The sequence below is a fragment of the Ctenopharyngodon idella genome, chromosome 18, assembly GCF_019924925.1.
Source record: "Ctenopharyngodon idella isolate HZGC_01 chromosome 18, HZGC01, whole genome shotgun sequence".
Lineage (NCBI taxonomy): Eukaryota > Metazoa > Chordata > Actinopteri > Cypriniformes > Xenocyprididae > Ctenopharyngodon > Ctenopharyngodon idella.
In genome coordinates this window covers 31,595,834-31,614,428 of record NC_067237.1, presented here as the reverse complement: position 1 = coordinate 31,614,428, position 18,595 = coordinate 31,595,834, and the positions used below count along the sequence as shown (strand labels likewise).

The window sequence follows — 18,595 nt, the reverse complement described above, 5'->3', positions numbered from 1 at the left end:
AATCCAAACAAAGAGGGCATTAGCATGTCAGGATATTGCATCTCCGCCTGATTAGCATTAGCAAATTACTGGCAGGAGAATCTCACCATCTGCTGATGTTTGATGGAAGTCAAGCCTTAAAAAATCAAAACAGACAACAGTGACTGGACAATGTTAGCATGCAAAAGAGGCATAAGCCATCATAAAGGCTGAAGGAGCTGATTCTAAAGGAGAAATTAAGGACGAGACTTCAGTGCCATAGTGCTGGTAGAACGAGAATAGCTTGACACAAATATGAACTTTAAAAACTTGTTTAACTTCCATAATTTGATGCTAAAGTGAAACAGGATATTCAATGAGAGAAGAAAATTTTGATTTTAAGGGACTCAAAGCCAAACCATTATTTATGTCCATATTGTTTTGTGTTCCAGGATGTCCAGTACACTGATATTGACTACATGGAGGACAAAAAGATCTTCACCTATGATATGGATAAATTTAAGGACTTGCCTCAGTTTGCTGAATACATGCATGAAAAAGGGCAGAAATACATCATCATACTGGTGAGCCATTGCTATCGAAGTTTCATTTATGCTAAGGTGTAGAGTTTTATAGGTTGACAAGTTAGTTCTGACTTTTGGACAGTAGGCCATAGCAAGTTTTGTGTCATACATTTCAGTGTTTTTTGAGAGTGTTTAGTTGAGTACCTCAAATCATTTTCTTTTTGGTAGGATCCTGCTGTGTCCACAGGTTCAAGGATAAATGGACCCTATGAAACACTTGAAAGGGGACATGAAGCTCATGTTTGGGTCACTGAACCAGATGGGGAAACACCTTTACTAGGAGAGGTAAGATCCTCCAAAGATAATCCTGATCACGGTATTATGTTGGCTAATTGTTACCACAGTTGGAATTGAGAACTGGCTCTTATTTATAAAACTTATTGAACTGAATGATTTCCATGATGTTTGGTTTTAGTAATTGTTGTTGGACATCTGCATATTTACACTGATGGGGACAGATAACATATCATTGTATTGCATTGTCCTTGCTGGTTGCACGCTACAAGATATATAGAGTGTGTCTAGAGTAGTCTGATCTGGGACTTATTTTTGGTGTATTGCTTTAAAATAACTAAGCCTCTCAAAAAATTAAACTAAATGTTTTTTTTCTATTTCAAATATACCGAGCCCAGTCCAAAAATATATACAGTATATCGTGGCCATGAATTAAGAATTCGTTCCCACAAATTAAGAATTCATTCTATCGTTTTAGTATATTGCAACCATGATTTACTGATTTGTTCCCTCATTTTAAGAAATCGTGGCCACGTTGAACAAATTAGTTTACTCAGTTTAGTTCAGTTCACAAATTAAGAATCTGTTCCCAAGACTTATTAATTTGTTCCCTCAATTTAGTGAATCATGGCCACGTTGAACTAATACATTACCTCATTTTAAAGGTAGGGTAGGCAATTGCGGAGAGGCTAGTAATAGCAAGTTAGCTTTGAAAGCATAAGATCCCCTCCCTTCAGAGCACTCTTCAAAGATTCTGCAGATTCTGCAAAGCGTCACGAGAGGCTGCGTTAAATTACCTCATGTCTCAAACCACATAACATTATAATAATCATAAACATAAACAACTTACAGAGCTCCTACTTGTACCACCTGACTGCTGCAAATTCATTTTGGCGTTGATAGTGTTGACATAGAAATGCATAAATCCAAGTCTGAGGACGTGAACAGCTCCGGGTAGAACGTCACGGGTTGCCATCTTGTAATTATGGTTATGACATGGCGTGAACACAGCATAATTTCATTGTTTTGGTTCATTCAGACGAGGGAATGAATTAATAAGACATGCTAACATATTAGTAAGTTGTGGGAATTAATTGTTAATTCATAATCATGGCCACGATATACTGTACATATTTTTTTTTTCTGCATGTCATATGAGTTGCTCCGTACAAATAAATGCAGATCTTTTTCATTTTTTTTTTATTCACCAAAGAATCCTGAAAAAAAAAAAAAAAAAATCACAGTTTCCATAGAAATATTTCAAATATTAACTTTTTTCAACATTGATTATAATAATAAATGTTTCTTGAGCAGCAAATCAGCATATTAGAATCATTTCTAAAGGATCATGTGACTGAAGATTGGACTAATGATGCTAAAAATTCAGCTTTGCATCACAGGAATAAAATGTATAAAACAGTTCTTTTAAATAGTAATAATATTTTACAATATTATTGATTTTACTGTATTTTTAATCAAATAAATGCAAGCTTAATGAGCTTAAGAGACTTCTAAATATCTTCTCTCTATATATATTAAGTATAATTATTAACAGTTTACATAACAATTGTGTGGTGGAGGATCGATGCTAGAGTACTTAATCAAAAGAACTAAAAGCCTGAAATCATCAAGTTGAATAAGAATTGGAGCCAGAATTATTAGAATTCTCAGAGTTACCATCCATCTTTTAATCCATTTAACATTATTAATTTTCCAATTCTATTTTAAGAAAAGATTATATTGTATTTACTGACTTAGTTTAAGTCTGGTGGTGATGTAAAAATGTATAAAAACAAAATTGAGCCTTGTGTAAAAATAGATATTTATAATGAAGTATAGAATAAGGAAAGAGACACTGCATAAGTGAAGGATTTAATGAAGGACATCTGGAGTTGCCATGTGATTACCATGAGAGAGGTCATTAATTTAACATCTGTAACCTTGAGTTAGATCATATATCAACCACCCCTCAGGGCAACAAGACACATATCACATGGCAATAATATCACTTGTGATTATTTAGGCGATTAGGCACAGGCAGATGCTAATTGCTTTTTCATAGTTTTATTTCAGGTCAATGTGGGCATTGATTTTGCATTAGAGTTTAATATCACGCTTTCATGCAGCTCAGAGCCATGTGAGATGAGGAAAAGAAAAGAACACAAGAGGAAATGGAAACGCCAGTGGCTTAAAAACATAAAGACATAAATAAAACTGGGGGGGGGGATGTTTGTGATTGAATCTTATAAAACAGAGGCATTTTACCCAAATAATCAAAATAAATAGCATATACATATTTATTTATTCAGTAGTGACACTGTTTTCATGACAGTTAAGCACATTTCCCTCTCTCTCTCTCTCTCTCTCTCTTGTCACAGGTCTGGCCAGGGGAAACCGTGTTTCCTGACTACACTAACGATGCTTGCATTGAATGGTGGGTTGATGAAATTTTGCGATTCCACGAAGAAGTCGATCATGATGCTATCTGGATTGTAAGTAACCCGCAGAGATCATTACCCGTGACCAAATATTGAACTTGATAATTTTACGACTTGGTGGAAAGGTCACGAAAGGTCATGAAAAATGTTCTGATTCCGATCTCCAACTTCCTACAGTCTCCAAATCAATATTATATATGCCACTGACTCAATATGTATTAATCATGATATTCAAACACAGCAAATCTCTATAAACATCACTGTAAGATTTTAAACTCCATTTGATCTACAGTAAAGTATAAACTGCAAAAGCTTTAAAGTCAACATAAAATCAAAATTTCAATTCATGTTTATTTGTATAGCACTTTTTTTTTTTTTTTTTTAAGTAGGCCTACATATCGTTTCAAAGCAGCTTTACAGAAAATGCATTTTTCAAAAATATTACAATCAAGAAGCCAGTGGAGACTCACAGATTTTACACCATTTAATAAATTCCTGATTGATAAAATCAAGTCCTGCCTGGATTTTGTTTTTTTTTTTCCCTCACCAAATAATTTGACTTGTATTATTTTTGCGAATGCCATTTCGTGTTGACTTTAAAGCCTCCCTAAAGGGTGATGCTTTAATCTCGAGATAATTAGCTGCCTGAATTAGGGAAGCGCTGAACTAATTGCTGTTTTATTTCTAAGGACATGAATGAGGTGGCCAATTTTGTGAAGGGAGGCATCAAAGGCTGCGCTGATAACAAACTCAACTATCCTCCATTCACCCCACGTGAGTCTGAAATGCATCTACGGCTAGATTTATTCATAGCAGATGCATATCAGCTAAGCATTTCCTCACCATCTGTACTCTTTATTTCAATTCTACTCTAAAGGTATCATTGATGACCTGATGTACAGTAAGACCTTATGTATGGATGCTAAACACAAATGGGGAACCCACTATGATGTCCACAGTCTCTATGGGTACTCTATGGTCCTGGCCACTGAGAAGTAAGTGTTGGTTTTTTTACACTCTATATGCAAATGATCTCTCTTATGATTGGCTGATGCTGCTTTCTAATCTTGTCAAAGAATGATTAATGCAGGTGAACATCACCAAAATGTCATATTTACCAGTGGATAGTCATATGTTAATGTGCTCATGGTTGTGACAGCATAACCATGAATGTTTCAGATTTTTTTTATGCTTAGTTTTCATTAATGTTCTGGGTGGTTGTGGGAGGGAGGTTTATGTTGTGAATGATAGCCTATGCTATATGTAAGCAATAAGGTACGAGAGGCTGTGCTGTATCGTGAATAAGTCACGGCTGAAGGGCGTTGTTAGGCACGACACGAAGCCGTGACTTATTCACGATACAGCACTACCCTTGAGTACCTTATTGCTTTTATAAAACAGTTACCACACAATACAAATATTAAAGCCAAAAATATGTATCAATGCAACTTTCATAAAGTAAACTTTTGCTAAAAGCCTTCCTTCCTCTGGAAAAAGATAGTCCCTGACCGTGAACAGCAACAGAAGTTACATTATTACTCCGTTAGATGGCGGCAAAGACTGTCTTTATGAGTGTGTCAGTCAGTAGCGAAGACTTTTACATTGAAAAGACTTGTTGTGAATTGTTGTGAACACGGAACAAGACGCAACTGACAAATGCTTTGACTAATGCTGTCAGTCACGGGAAAACCCCATAGTGTTAAAAGGACAAGATAATACATCGGACATTTAAACAGATTTTTTATTATGAGCATAGGACTGACCTAAAGAAAAATGCTAAATCTGAATGGTGGTAATAAACTCGCTCACTCGATCTTCTCACAGTACTCTTCTACATAATACAGTAAGCTTCAATGAACAATATCAATTGAGAGCATACAGTTTACGTTGCTAAGAGTGGTTGCTAAGGGTGTTGTGTAGTGATACACAGAACGTGAATAAAACACAGGTATTGGCCAATCAGAATCAAGGACAGGACGTTTTATAAAGTTTATCAAATTATTATTATTTTTATTATTACTTTAACCCTCTGGATAACAAACTCATTTTCTTCATTTTGCAAGCACCTTTTTTAAGTTGGAAATAAAATGCAGGGATGGTTTTTAATTTAACCAGTAAAAGGATATTTCTTGATATTTCTTCATTTTAAGATCTTTTTTTCTAGCATGATGCACTGTGGAGGATGCATATTTTTGCTCTAGAGACTGCCTTCAGAAATATGATTCCTATTTCTTTGGAAGTAAACATTTTAAAACAGCTGGAATCATATAAATTATTTGTGCATTATGGGGAATTACTTATCTTTGTTGTCTTCAACATCGCATGACAGTGGAATAGATATGAATGCTGTGATATGGATGCAATGAATGCAGATACTATAGAGAATATCAGAGTTATGCAATATTGTTTTTATTTGTTTTTGTATTATCCACTGTTAAATATCCTTACCTACTATTTTAGTATTTACTTCACATTTAAATTTAAGTTAAATAATAATAAATGAATCATTATTTTTGTGTTCTTCAGCAAAAACTTTAGTTTCTTTTCAAAGAATTTGCATTAAAAAAAAAAAAAAAAAAGTTTTAGGATGTCCATTTAATACAAGAAAACTGAACCATACCAGTGTATAATAGAGCTAGGATTAAGGAAAACTTTTTCATTTCGGTAATAATAATTCCTCTTATAAAAATGTTTATTTTATTTTATTTTATTTTCATTATCTTTCTTTGTATTCTTTAGCAGTTTAATTTCTTTCCAAAGAATTTCCTAATTTAAATTCATATATTGTAATAATGAGGTCAGTTAAATGCAAGAAAATTGAATCAAACTTTTTTCTTTCCTAGTGCAAGCAATAGAGAATTAAGAAAGAAAAAAAAAGGGAATAAATGCCCCCCCCCCCCTTTTGTCAGATTTGAAATGATTTATTTAATGAATGTGGAACAGCACACAACAGCTCTGAGTCAGTAGTAGTGACTCAGCATCACGCGTGATTCAGTGTTTTACTAACATACACCCAATATTGTCATATGGCAGGATGTTTTCCTCAAAGGAAGGTTGAGTTGTATCATGCTTGCTCTTTTTATTTTCAGCAGGAAATCTGTTTTACTCATCTTGTAATTTCTACATCATTGATTTGTTCCACTCTCGTTCCTCTACGCCCCCTCTCTCATTCAGCTTAACTCCCACTTAACTCCTGCTTTTATGTTTTTCATCTCTATAGTTTCCTGGGCCACCCTACTTGGCGTTGTGTCTTTTAAATGCCCTCTTTGTCATTTTATTCTGGTGCCAACATTCCCTTTAGCTCTAAAATTGTGTTTCTGCTTCCAGGGCGTCGAGAAGAGTGTTTGGGAACAGCCGTTCCATGGTCTTTTCCCGCTCCTCCTTCCCCGGGGTGGGCAAATACGCTGGGCACTGGTTGGGCGACAATGGCGCCAACTGGAATGACATTAAGTGGGCTATACCAGGCATGCTGGAGTTTAACCTCTTCGGAGTACCTTACGTAAGTGATTTGAATCAGTTTTAGTGTCCAAATAAAATGACTTTTCAAACACAGGTAATTGATGGTAGACACCAGTCCTTCTTCATAACACAACAGCCCCCACTGTGAGACATGGAAAGCTTTAGAGAAAGCTTTTGGTTTTGATTGTGTTTCCATGAAATGCAGTGAGAAATTGAATAGGCATTTGGACTCAGTGTTCAGGTTGAATTGAGTTAACATTGACTGGCCGACTCAACAGTCAGATCCAATTAATTCATCATTGGACGGATGATGTATACATCTCTTGCTATTGCTGCATTTAAAAGCAGGCGTTGCACAATATCTGATCACCAAACTTACTGTGATTTGTACCTTGAGGTAAATCATTTTTAAACCGCTTATTTTTATTATTAATATTTGTTCATATTGAAATTTCTCACTTTTGATTTCAGATTTTGGTATCTTTGCAAATTTGAGCACAGTTTGAGACATTGTTAAGATCTCTTATGAAGAATCTCCTGGGTCTTTTTCTCAGGAGAAACATCTAAGAACTATGAGACTCAAGCAAAAACTCTCCACTTAATCTCAACTGAGTTCGATTTTTTTTCTTTCAAAGATCAGGAGATTTATTTAAGCAATTTCTTTTAACTATCTACCTCTCTGAAAATTCCATAAGGGAGTTAAAAATAGACACAAATGAGTCAATAATATTATAATAATATTTGCTAACACTTTATTTTGATGGTGCCTTAGACATTCTACTAACTATGAGTAACTTTGCAAGTACATCAACTTATTCTACTAATCTGAACCCTACCCTACACCGTGTCCTAACCAGACGCGATGCAATGCCGTGACATGCGATGAAAGGTATCATTTCCATGTTAATCAGAGTTTTTTCCTAGCTGCGACGGCGATGATTCTATTTTAGAAACGGTTTCTATTTTTCTGTGACGTTGCAGCTGGAACAACAACACAAATTATGGAAATGATAATCACAGGTACTGTTTATGTGCTTTATTTAATGTTAACAGTGTGTAATGTGAGTTTGAATATCATTTTGTGCGTCTTTTATAGCTGTACTAAAAGCAACAATGAATAATTCACCTCAGATCTTCAAAATAATTAAAGGAAACAAGAACGTTCAAACTGTCAACTCATTGTGAACAGACAAGTGTATTCTATGACAAAGATTGTTTCAGTAACTCAGTATGTATTTCCAATAATGTTAAAATGGTGTAATATTCATGAATTTGATTATGTAAGTTACTCATCCATTTCGTTGCGAGTGCCATTGGAGCTTGCCAAGAGAGCCCGCCCACTCGCTCTTCTGATTGGCTGTGATTTTTGATTGACTTATTGCGTCTCATAGTCACGTCGCGTCTGCTGTGGACAGACAAATTGTTTGTCGCTAGAATCTTATCACATCGTGTCTGGTTAGGACTCGGTTGCTCTAATGAAAGTTGACATGTAGTTGCAAAGTTACTTATAGTTAGTAGAATGTCTAAAGTTGACTGTCTAATTAAATTGTAACCATTTTTTTTTTTTTTTTTGAGACAATTTGATCTTGGAATGAGTTCATATTTGAGGCTTTTAATAGCAGACTTTGATTTTTGACAAAAATGAGCACATTTTCTTATACTCTAGGGCAGGGGTTCCCAACCACATTCTGGAAGCCCCAACACTGCATGTTTTCCATGTCTCCTTAATCAAACACACCTGATTCAGATCATCAACTCATTAGTAGAGACTCCAAGACCTGAAATGGGTGTGTCAGATAAAGGACAGATGCAAAATGTGCAGTGTTGGGGGGCCTCCAGGAACGTGGTTAGGAACCACTGCTCTGGGGAGACGTTTATGAGTTGACTGCTGTCTTTTTCCCCTGAATCGCCATTTGATCTCTATTTAATTGCCTCACTGTTTTAGAGAAACAGAGTTCTCATTGTGATTTTTTTCTTCCCCATCTCTGGAGAGATTCTGAATCTCATGATTTTATTCGGCAGATCGGTGCGGACATCTGTGGGTTCTTCGACGACTCAACAGAGGAGCTTTGCAGACGTTGGATGCAAGTTGGCGCGTTCTACCCCTTCAGCCGTAACCACAACGCACAAGGTTACAAAGTACGTCCTGCCCTCTAAATACCAATAAACATTTAGTCTAAGTGTACAAAGCATCTTCTTCTTCTAACATCTTTGCTATGTGTTACTAGCCCAACGGCAATGCTCTGAATTACAAGCGTGTCCTCTCTCTTTAAATGCTATTTGTAGAAGATTTATTTCTCTAATCATCATTGTGAGATTGGCGTGAGAGAAGCAATCAGACCTCCGGAGTGAGAGTTTGAGAGGGCAAATGAGGATGAATGGAAAATGATATTCTTGGTGAAATTAGATGAATAAGATTTGACCTTTTAGTCAGAGAGTAATCATTCCACGGCTGTCTCCGGGACCGATGGCTCTCCGCCATGATGAACATATTATCAGTATCCACACAGTAAAATCCATTTCCCACTCAGCTTCTCTTTGCTCTTCAGCTTACTCTCCATGACTAGTTTTATGTCCCTTTTCTAACAGGACCAGGACCCTGCATCATATGGCATTGATTCTCTCTTGGTGAACTCCTCCAAGCATTACCTGAACATCCGATACACCCTCCTGCCATACCTCTACACACTTTTCTACAAGGCCCACACTAATGGAGAGACCGTACTGCGTCCCGTGATGCATGAGTGAGTTCGTATGCATGTGCAAACAGCAGTGCAACAGTGTCAGCCTCAACAACAAACAGTTGGTTCTGTATATTAACTTTGTGTGTTTCTATATGAGATCTGTGTAGAAGAAAAATATTGTAGTTTGAATGCCTTTTTTGAGTTTAATTCATCAATTTAATTATTTTAAGTAAATACATAACCATTCAAAAAATTGCAGTCAGTACTTTATTCAGTAAAGATGCATTACGTTGATCAAAAGTGACAGTAAAGACTCTTACATTGTTACAAAATATTTCTATTTCCAATAAATACTGTTCTTTTGAAATTTCCATTCATCAAAGAATCCTGAAAAAAAGAGAGAGAGAAAAAAAGAATCAGTTATCAAAAAAAAAAAAAAAAAAAAGCACAACTGTTTTCAGCATCAATAATAATAATAAATGGCTGCTGCAAATTTGGTGTTGACATCACAGGAATAAATTACATTTTAATATATTAAAATAGAAAACAGTTATTTTAAAGTGTAATAATATTTAACAATAGTATTATCAAATAAGTGTAGCCTCAGTGAGCTTAAGAGTCTCCTTTAAAAAAAAAAAAAAAAAAAACTTACCGACACCAAACTTTTGAATTATACAGTGTATATTCACAGATTATCTTTTTAAACCATATTTTAATTACTACGTTTTTTTTTTTTTTTTTTTTTTTTTCAGTTTTAGTTAGTTAGCTGGTTGTATTAACCAGTCAGCATCCAGGAACTATATGCTTTATAAGACTGTTTTGTTGCTCTGCAGGTTCTATTCCGACAGTGAAACCTGGGCGGTGGACAAGCAGTTCTTGTGGGGAGCACACCTTCTTATCACACCTGTGTTGGATCCTGTGAGTGAACACACACACACACACACACACACACACACTGTTGTATGACTTCCTCTGGGCCCATGCAGATGACCTCCTCTGGGACAAATACGAGGAAGATGGGACTTTTTTCTCACTCTTTTCATTTCCATCGCCTCCTTTTCTCTCTTTCTAATGAGTTCGTCGACCTCATTATGAAGAAATTAGAACTGAATATAGATTGCGGCCATGTGAAAATGGGTGATGAATTGTTTGAACAGGCTTTGTGCATTTTATCAAGAATATGACTGAAAATCTTCATGTTCAAAGAGCTTCCCAGGAGAACATGGCAAAAGGCCCATTTTGAGAAAGTTTGATGCGCATACGTCAAGAGACGCGTGTGTTGGGGTTATTCTTTAGGGAGTGTATGTGATGTAAACACTTCAATCAGCAGCAAAATCCATATGCATCAGATGCATGAAAGATTATGATAATTACTGGACCATGTGGTATGGAAAAAATGTTGTTAGGTGCTATAACAAGTTTCAGAGAAGAAGAAAAACTGCTGTTGTTTTTCATCTCGCAAGCATTAATTTAATGACACTCGACATCTAACTTGCAGATCAGTTGAACTTTGATCTTCTCAACATGGGTTTTGACTAGGGAAATCTATTCCCACCTTCAGAATTTTTGTCATCTTAGCCATCTTTTTTAAGTGCTCAAATGTTCTTGTTCATCTTTGCGCTCTCAATTAAAGAGTTATGTTGGTGAGCTTCAAAGAGTGAGAAGCCACCACTCTGTGGGGGTCAGGATTTATAAAAAGGAAACTGTATAAAATATTAAACTGTTTTTAACATTGGTGATAATATGAAATGTTTCTTGAGCAGCAAATCTGTATATTAGAATGATTTCTGAAGGAACATGTAACACTGAGTGAAGACTAGAGTAACGATGCTGAAAATTCAGATTTGCATCGCAGGAATAAATTCAATTTTAAAATATATTGCAATAGAAAACAGTTATTCTAAATAGAAATAATATCTCACAATATTACTGTTTTTACTGTATTTTTGATCAAATAAATGCAGCCTTGGTGAGCATAAGAGACTTTTCAAAAACATTAAAAGATTTTACAGTCTCCAAACTTTTGAATAGTATTTTATTTATTTATTTATTTATTTATTTATTTTCCTCCTAAGTTATCCCTAGGGTTTAGGATTAGGTTAAAAGGACAAATAATAATAATAAAATAAATAAAAATTAAAAATACAATAATATGGACCTTCTGCTAATTAGTATAGTTACTAACTGTAGGCTGTTTATGTGTTTATATTTACATTGGCATCAAATGTGGCTCAGGTTAATCATTATTTGGCGTATCTCTCCGTTTTAAGAAACACTGTTGCTGTCTTAAAGTCACTCATGACCGGTTCCTCAGTGCAGACTGCTTTCAGCTTGATATGAATATCATATTAGAGTACCAACATCAGAAGTGTACAGTGGGTTTTCCCTTAGGCACAGGCATGAATCATCTTTTTTTTAGTTCGTTTGCTGCTTCTCTTTCTGTCAGCTTATACTCTCCAATATCTCGCTCATACTCTGTCTTTCTGAAGCTTGAAAAAAAAAAACATGTCAGGAGGACCAAATCTCTCTGAAAAATCACTACTCATGATGGCATGCCCATTAGTTTAATGAATAATGCTCATTATTAAAAGAATGTCTATCATTATGTTTAACATGCATGTATGCATTTACGTCTTAACACGGCTGATTCTTCTGTTTTAGGGTGTTACAACTGTGGATGCCTATATCCCAGATGCCATCTGGTATGACTTTGAGACGGTAAGACCATCCTCTTGCATCAGTAAAAATAATGATAAAATGTACATTTTTTGGGTGAATTATTCCAATAAAATCTATGCTTGAAACTACCGACTTGTTCCTCTATTGAGTCAGAGCCAGAGGTTTTCGTTTAAGCCCCTCTAGAGTCTGGTTAGTGCTTTAGCCAGATAAACTACCACCACTCAGATCACTGATAGGATTGGTCCCTTGCGTCTCAGAATAGGTCGATTAGAGAAGCCGTGATTGGCAAAGCAGGTCGTGAATGACCCTAGCAGAGGAAGAGAGAGTTTGATGGAGAGGAGCTACATGGAGAACCTGATTGGATCTGAAATGACTTATGGATAGAGCGGAGACTCAATGTCTGTCTCGGCATCTCAGCATTGACCTAGTCGCACAGTCAGAGAGAGGGGTGAGGGGTCTTGTGCAAGAGACGGGTGATTCAGGCAGTGTGAGGTGAATTAACAACAATGAAAACCATGCTGAAAATAAGTATGTTAAGCTCAGTTTCTAATGAAATATTATAGTGATTACAGTTAATGTTATTACTTTATAAGTTATTATAACTTTTTTTTTTTTTTTTTGGAAACCGTGATACTTTTTATGGATTCTTTGATGAACATAAAGTAAATCTTTTGTAACATTATAAATGCCTTTACTATCACTTTTGATCGAATAAAAAGTATTAATTCCTTAAAAAAAATTACTGTTCACAAACTTTTGAACGGTAGTGTATTATTTTTTTATAGGGTATTTTTTTTTTAATACAAGATTTTTTTGTCCATTTTTGTTCCCTCCCTCTAATCAAAGACACACACAGACACACACACACACACACACACACACACACACACACACACACACACACACACACACACACACAGGTTTGTTTTGCTATCAAAGTGAGGACATTCCATAAGCATAATGGTTTTTATACTGTACAAACTGTATATTCTATCCCCCTACTCCTAAACCTACCCATCACAGAAAACATTCTGGATTTTTACATTTTTAATAAAACATTGTTTAGTATCTTTTTAAAGCTATTTTCAATATGAGGACTCATGAAATGTCCTCATATTTAATGTTTACGTCGTAATACCAGTGCAATACCCATTTCGTTATACAAATTTGTGTCCTCATAAATCACAAAAACGTGCATGCACACATATGTATGTATGTATATAAGGTTTTGATTGGTTTTATAGGAGACGAAGATTACAGAACGAAAAGTAAAAGTTCAAATGAACCTGCCTGAAGATAAACTTGGTTTACACCTGAGAGGTGGAGCCATTCTGCCTGTTCAAAGACCAGATGTCACCACCACATACAGGTAATAATTGGAACCTCAAAAAAAAAAAAAAAATAGACTTTACCTAAAAATTTGTATCATTAAATGTCTAAAAAAACTACCATAATATTCTTTGAGCATATAGATAGATATAATTATGATCATCATTTTGTACCATTGTAACATGATTCACAACATCACCATAACATGATTAACATTACAGTGTGAGTTTATATTGAAAACAGACAATATTTAGATGGGTTTGTTTTTGCACTTGTCTCTGTGTGTTTCAAACATTTATCTTTTTTTTTTTTTTTTTTTCCTCTCAGAGGTAGTTCTGTGTTTTCATTCATCTCATTCCTGTTCATCTGCATGAGGCCTGAGTTTCCATTAAACATTAGGGAAATTGTTCAAATTTCCCTCTGTGCTCAATAGCTATTTATTTTATAGCGCTTTTATTTCCCTCTGAATATTTTACACCTATAACAATAGAAATGGAAATGTACTGTATCTCTCAAAGTATCTTTTGGGGTGTACTTGCACATAAAGTAGGGGTGATACAAGAATGCTTCATGAATACAAGGTGAAGTACAACTTATTTAAAATTCATCCCACTTTGCTGTAAGGTGTCTGTGACATGTTATTCACAAACAAGAATCCCATATGAACTTCAAAGGATCCATTTTCTATCTGCTCTTCAGTTTCTGGTAAAAAGTTGTACGTTTGTTTGATGAAAGTTATGTGTTCCCTCAGCCGACTTCGTCCCATGGGACTGATCATTGCTCTCGATGACAACAAGGCTGCGTCAGGCGAGCTATTCTGGGATGACGGAGACTCTCGAGGTATTTTTGAGGGACTTGCTATTAATTAAAAGTTGTTTTTTGTTACAGTTCACTCTCAGAAACAAAAGTCTACCTTATGAGGGCTCAATAATACGGATGTTTTTTTTTGCAAGCCTGGTTAAGCCCGAAGTCCAGATTTCTACTTATACTTCCAATGTTTACACTTAAAAACATTTTATTTCAGCTACTTTTTTTTTCTTTCATCAGAACAAAATGTATTTATGTTTCATTAAAGATTTTTACTTCGCAAGAACAGCTATAATTTAACCCCATGACAAATATAAATTCATACAGTAAAGAAACATTTTGCTTGGGTGCATGCAAGACCTCAACTATGTTAGCCAGGTAGTTAACTTTACCTTGGTTAGGTTACCTTGTTTTTTACATTAGCAGAATTTGCAACATCAAAATGTTCAATAAATTAACAGTGCAGAGAAAAACAAATGTTAGAGTCTGCAAGGTATAAAAAGACATGAATGTGAGCAACAATCTTAAGATGTTGTGAAAAAGTCAAATTGGTCACAGGTTTATCCTTATTGTTGAGCCCTATAATAGGCTTTTTTGAAGTTAAATTATTAAATTTAGGCAAATGTTTCTTGATAACTCTTGTATGACTCATATTTAAGTCTATTTGTCTCTCATAACTTCTCTTTCATAGATACTGTATCATCTGGCTCTAACATTCGCTACCAGTTTTCAGTGGTTAATGTACGTCATCCTAATGTCACATTTTTGTTTGTTTGTTTGTATTTTCTTTTAGATGACATTACATTGTATGTCCAAACAGCAACATTTTTAAAATTACATCTTGTAAAATTTTAATCTGTATTAATATCTGATATTTTTCTGCTGGATCAGAGTATCTTGTCAATGGACGTCGTCCACAATGGGTACACGGATCCAAACAACTTAAAGTTCGAGGACATCACTGTGATGGGAGTGACTACTGCTCCCACTCTCGTGCTTGTGTCAGACGGTACCGCTTCTTACGCTCTGTCCGAGTCCCAGGTTAACTACGATTCTACCAAGCAGGTAATAATAGTTTTAACATTAATGCATTTCCTCTTCACCACCAAAGTCAAAATGAAAGTCAACATTTTTTGTGAGCAATTACTTATTTTGATTGGCAATAGGATATTTAACACATTACTATCTATCTATCTATCTATCTATCTATCTATCTGGCTGTCTGTCTGTCGAAAGCCACTTTTCTTTTTTACCTAAAAATAATTTAAATATAGTACAACAAATACCACCATGAAGTATAAATACAGTTGCATTTTGCACACTTTTGAAATGAAAGTAATCATTTACACAGTAGTGAGATTGTTTTTGCTTTACAGTTAGAAATAATACCACATTACTATTACCACATCATCTAATAATTCCATTAAAAGCCAAGGTTTCCCCAATAAAAAGACCTCTGAAAATAGCTGTCCTTCAAAGGGCTTTACATTTGTAGAATATCTCTAAATGAAGTGAAAAATAATAATAATATAAAAACGTTGACGTAACGTAGAGTAGTTAGGACTTTAAGTCAGTCCAACAAACTGCATCCACAAAATAGAGCCTGCGTTCTGTTTAATACCGAGCAGCATTCCCTAGGGTACCAGGAGAGGCCATGTCATTCCAAGTGAGTGTCCAGGGATGCTCACAGACCAGTGATTGAATTTGTCAGGGCTCTCAAAAGCACACACATATTAGGCTGATGAAGGGCATTGCTTTATCCCAGAGCTCAAGGTCTTGGAATGACAACACAAGGACGTGCAGACTTCAGTCTTAAACTACACATGACACATTAATGTCAGCTGCTGTAATTTATGGCATATATCCAGCAAGTAACACAAAGAGACTTTGTGAAATGCAACAGTATTTGTCATTCGCATCCTTTAACTAGAGGTGTCATTGGCGCCGGCTAGGATTCTGAGGTGAATACACCTGCTCTCTTTTGTGTGATATAAATCATTGGGTGTTTGTGGTCTGCTAGGTGATCCATCTGACGAATCTGGAGCTGGAGCTTGGGAAGAGCTATACAGTCCAATGGGAGGCCACAGCCTCTGTAAATTTTGATTGCTACCCTGAAGGTGACGTCGATGAGACCAAATGCAAAGCCCGTGGCTGTATCTGGGAGGTCAGAGAGAGATGATATTCAATATTTAACCCTATTGTTTTAAAAAAGACTGATTGAACTGTATACAGAAAGACTTGTGATTTCCTATTACAGCTGTGAATTTGTACTTTTGCTGCATTTGCTGTAATGTAAATACTTTGTATATTTTTATTCTCTTTTGTAGCCTTTAAGTATTCCCAGTTGTTATTACGCCGAGACCCATGGCTACATCGCCAGCAATGTGGTTCAGTCACAAAGTGGCATCAGTTTAGATATCGACCGCAATACAGAATTCCAAAGTCAGCGTTCTCTATCTCGAGACATCAACAAGCTCCGTGTGGAAATCACATACCTTAGTGAACACAGCCTACGTTGGAAGGTAAAACCAAGACAATAACTAAACCTACAATTCAAATGTACATATTTGGCAGACTCTTTTATCCAAGCGACATTGGAATCAAGTTATACTGTACTTTGTTCATGCATTCCCTTGGATATTGAATGCATAACCTTGGTGTAACCATGCTCTATTGTTTGAGCTACAGGATTTTTTAAATAAGAAAATAAATGAATACATTTAAGACTGAGATTAAGACTAAGATTGATTTTGGTCCTGTTCATCTAGATCTTCGACCCAGACAATGCACGCTACGAAGTCCCCATTTCCCTCAATCTGCCATCCACACCAGAGACAGACGAAACCAAGAGACTGTATAAGGTCGAAATCAATAACCAGCCATTTGGGATCCGAGTGATCAGAAAGGACACAGATGAAACTATGTGAGTCCAGAGAGGTTCTTTGGGCAGTATTGTGGTAGTTTTACTGTAGTTTATATACAGTTGGGACATATAAATCAAGAATCTGTTATTTGTTAAGTCTCTTTAACCTTTATTTAGCTGACAAAAGTACAAAGAACATATTTTTTCCAATGACCATTTTTGATGGCTGCAAACAAACTCCAAAAAAGTTGGGACAGAGGCATGTTTATCACTGTGTCATATCACCTTTCCTTTCAATTTCAACTTTTTAAAGGTTTGGGAATTGATGATACTAATTTTTGCAGTTTTGCAAGTGGAATTTTTCCCCAATCTCGCCTGATACAAGACAGTTTTTGGTCGTCATTGTCCGATTCTCCTTTTCCATTCCCAATAAATGACTCCACGTCAATGGTACCTTCACACATGTGCGAGTCACCCATGCCGTTTGCGCTGATGCACCCCCATACCATGACAGATGTTTGCTCTCGCACCTTTTGCTGATGAAAGTCTAGCTGGTCCCTTTCGTCTTTGGGACTGAAAACTTGATGTCCATATTTCCCAAAAACAAGCTAAAACGTGGACTCATCTGACCATAGCACACATTTCACTGTCTTTTGGACCATCTGAGATGAGCTCGGGTCCAGGAACTCCGCAGCATTTCTGCACAGAATTGATGAATAGCTTTCTCCTTGCATAACAGAGATTCAAGTTGCATTTCTTGATGCAGCGGCAGACTGTGTTAAATGACAACGGTTTTCCAAAATACTCCCGAGCCCATGAGCCCATTTTTTTAACACAGTAGTATGACGGTTTCTCATGCAATGCCATCTGAGAGATTTCTCTGGATTTCATGAATCTTTTCACAATATTTTGTATGCTAGATGCTGAACGACCTAAGTTCTTTGCAATTTTGCATTGAGAAATGTGATTTTTGAATTGTTTGAGAATTCTCTCATGATATTGTATATATTATATCACCATAAAGTGGTGAGCCAATACCCATGTTTGCTAGTAAGCCTGAGATGCTCCTTTTATACCCAAATAAAATACCCTCACCTATTACCAGTTCACCTGCTTATTGTAGACTGTTTCGGAACAGTTCAACTGCGATATTTTATAACCTTTTCACTTTTATTTTGCCTCTGTCCCAAATATTTTGGAGTGTGTTGCATCCATCAAAATTTGTTTATATTTACAAAATACAGTTATCCCCGGTTTCACAGACAAGGCTTAAAGGGTTAGTTCACCCAAAAATGAAAATAATGTCATTTATTACTTACCCTCATGCCGTTCCACACCCGTAAGACCTTTGTTAATCTTCGGAACACAAATTAAGATATTTTTGTTGAAATCCGATGGCTCAGTGAGGCCTCCATAGCCAGCAATGACATTTCCTCTCTCAAGATCCATTAATGTACTAAAAACATATTTAAAACAGTTCATGTGAGTACAATGGTTCAATATTATAAAGCGACAAGAATATTTTTGGTGCGCCAAAAAAAAAAAAAAAAAAAAAAATGA

The 18,595-nt window shown here is 35.8% G+C and overlaps 1 protein-coding gene across 1 annotated transcript in view; it reads left to right on the top strand.

The window, feature by feature from the left end:
- LOC127499478 (sucrase-isomaltase, intestinal-like) overlaps positions 1-18,595 on the top strand; it is a 63,443-nt gene that overhangs the window by 15,717 nt on the left and 29,131 nt on the right. The window contains exons 11-27 of the mRNA XM_051869827.1: positions 411-542; positions 711-827; positions 3,155-3,268; positions 3,904-3,988; positions 4,092-4,209; positions 6,542-6,713; positions 8,696-8,812; positions 9,263-9,417; positions 10,191-10,275; positions 12,019-12,075; positions 13,281-13,405; positions 14,117-14,205; positions 14,864-14,913; positions 15,064-15,237; positions 16,193-16,336; positions 16,500-16,694; positions 16,941-17,095. Coding sequence (XP_051725787.1) covers positions 411-542; positions 711-827; positions 3,155-3,268; positions 3,904-3,988; positions 4,092-4,209; positions 6,542-6,713; positions 8,696-8,812; positions 9,263-9,417; positions 10,191-10,275; positions 12,019-12,075; positions 13,281-13,405; positions 14,117-14,205; positions 14,864-14,913; positions 15,064-15,237; positions 16,193-16,336; positions 16,500-16,694; positions 16,941-17,095 — 2,084 coding nt within the window. The remainder of the gene's footprint in view (positions 1-410; positions 543-710; positions 828-3,154; positions 3,269-3,903; positions 3,989-4,091; positions 4,210-6,541; positions 6,714-8,695; positions 8,813-9,262; positions 9,418-10,190; positions 10,276-12,018; positions 12,076-13,280; positions 13,406-14,116; positions 14,206-14,863; positions 14,914-15,063; positions 15,238-16,192; positions 16,337-16,499; positions 16,695-16,940; positions 17,096-18,595) is intronic.